The 2,121-nt window shown below is 38.0% G+C and overlaps 1 protein-coding gene across 1 annotated transcript in view; it reads right to left on the bottom strand.

Annotated features, from left to right (window-relative positions):
• The window catches only part of col25a1 (collagen type XXV alpha 1 chain), a gene marked incomplete at its 3' end in the record, with an annotated part of 104,429 nt that overhangs the window by 36,695 nt on the left and 65,613 nt on the right, over window positions 1–2,121 (bottom strand). Inside the window, 1 exon segment of the mRNA XM_014004395.1 lies at window positions 1,422–1,448. Within this exon segment, the coding sequence (XP_013859849.1) occupies window positions 1,422–1,448 (27 nt within the window).

Here is a 2,121-nt window from a genome sequence, read left to right as displayed (position 1 = left end):
CATCTTAACATTCATGAGGTACTTTACATTGACTGTTTATGGTTGAGTGTGGGTTGAATGGTTGAAAGGACAAAAGATGCGCAGAAACGTGCGTACGCACTGTTTTATAAATCTGAATTTTTTTTGGCATACGCCATTTCCGCCTTTTGGCCGTACGTTCACTTTTAGTATGGTTTCCACGCAATCCTTTATAAATGAAACCCCAGCTCTTTAAATGAAACCAGTGCATGTTAGCAGACAGAAGAATGAAGAAAYGACTCAGCCTGAAACTGAAAATGCGAATGGAGACAACAGAGCTGCTTCATGGAAGGAGAATGTCAGCTTAGCCTGTTAGCATTCGCGTTAGCACTCAAGCTAATACATGTATGGCAAAATAGTTATTCCCAAGCTAATAATGTTGGCTCGAGAATGCCATATTAGTAATAAATATGTGGTGTTAGTTCATAATTAGCTAACGATAAATTGCCATATGTGTGTGTTAGTATTAGCTCAGGTGCTAACATGAAAGCTAACAGGCTAAGCTAAGGCCCCATCCATGTGACATTACTTAAAATTTATAAAAACTAAACAGCCCATGGTATTTTTACAGTCTTTGTTTTTGAGTTAATTTAAATGTTTATCAAATAATTGCTAATGTTACAACTAGTTAAAGATCTCTTTAAAACAAGCCGACACTTATGCAAGGGGAAAAAGTCTTGAGAAGTTAAAATTTATTCTTACAGGGAAGAACTGCAGCTACAATTTAATGATTATACAATCAGTGTACTGTGTGAGGGTCGGCCCGAACACCGGCTTTCAAAAACTGAAACTCTGGAAAGCAGTCTTCCTCCTCAGACCACTAACTTATGCTCATGACTTTTTGAAACGACATGCTCCTGCATCATTAGAATCTGCTGGGTGCAGTTTCAGTAACTGCACGTCGAGCTGTTATTCACATCCAGCTAACTCTCTGCAGGACACCCATAACGTGCGAGCGGCGGTTGCTATGAGACTTGTTTTCACAAAGCCACATTATTACAGTGTACCAGGTATGTTGGCGATCGAGAGAATAAGCCTTGATTGGACCCGAAACAACCGCCCCGAAGGCCAATTTTGTGGTCGAGGAAGCACAATGAATCACCAGTCCTTTCCCGCCACATCCCCATCCACTTGGTCAGTGTTCACACCTCCTACTCCAACAAAAGCCAGTTAAAGGGCACCATTAGAATCAAGGAATGGGGTAGAATAAAGCTATTTTCCCCCCTTTTTGAAGAACCAGCGAGAGGTCAATGCTCGGAGAAAACTGGGTGCAGTTTTATGACTCATTTAATCACAGATTCTCTCACATCCAGATCTTCAGTGGGAGYCATCTTAGAGAAGGCTGTTGTAACGCACGGTGGGATGCTAAGAATTATAGCTGGAAAGAAAARTTATTGCTTTACCTTTTCACCCATGTCTCCCTTTTCACCCTGTGGAAAAAAAAAGGCAGAGGATTAAAATGCCGGACAGGTCAGTAGGAGGTGGTTTTTAGATTATAWCAAGGGTTAAATTCAAGTTACTTCACAGAAACATGTTTGTTATGGCTCCTTTAACCCCCTCGCATCTTTACATCTTTGATTTAATTTATTGCAAAATAAACTTTCAGATTTGATTTATCTGAAATTACATTTTTATCACGTTGACACCAGTATCTCACTCGCCTGACAAATGTGACACAACACAAACACATCGGTTCAGCGAGTCTTAATGAAAATTTGTGGATTTTCTTGCAATTTAGCAGAGGTGCATAAAGTTGAAAAAAAAAACAACAAAAAAAAGTAAAAATACCTTCATAGAAAATGACTTTGGCAAAAATTTATTGGACTGATAAGAAGATTACTTTAAAAAGTAAGTTATTAAACTGGTCACAATAATCAGGAAAGTTAAAGATATGTTACACACACTCTAAAAAGTAAAATGTTGCATTTATTAAACTAAGTTACGTCAACTGGTTCCATTGAACAGAGTTGCGTAAATTGCTTTTAAAACTCAGCTCAGTTTAGTGGAACCAGCTGACATAACTTGGTTTAGTATATTCAACACATCACATTTTTAGAGTACATTAACGACTTTTTTATTATGAGTTCAGTCATATTTAAATAT

The sequence above is a fragment of the Austrofundulus limnaeus genome, unplaced genomic scaffold (genome assembly GCF_001266775.1).
Source record: "Austrofundulus limnaeus strain Quisiro unplaced genomic scaffold, Austrofundulus_limnaeus-1.0 Scaffold23, whole genome shotgun sequence".
In the NCBI taxonomy this organism is placed as follows: domain Eukaryota; kingdom Metazoa; phylum Chordata; class Actinopteri; order Cyprinodontiformes; family Rivulidae; genus Austrofundulus; species Austrofundulus limnaeus.
This window is presented reverse-complemented; position numbering and strand designations above follow the sequence as displayed.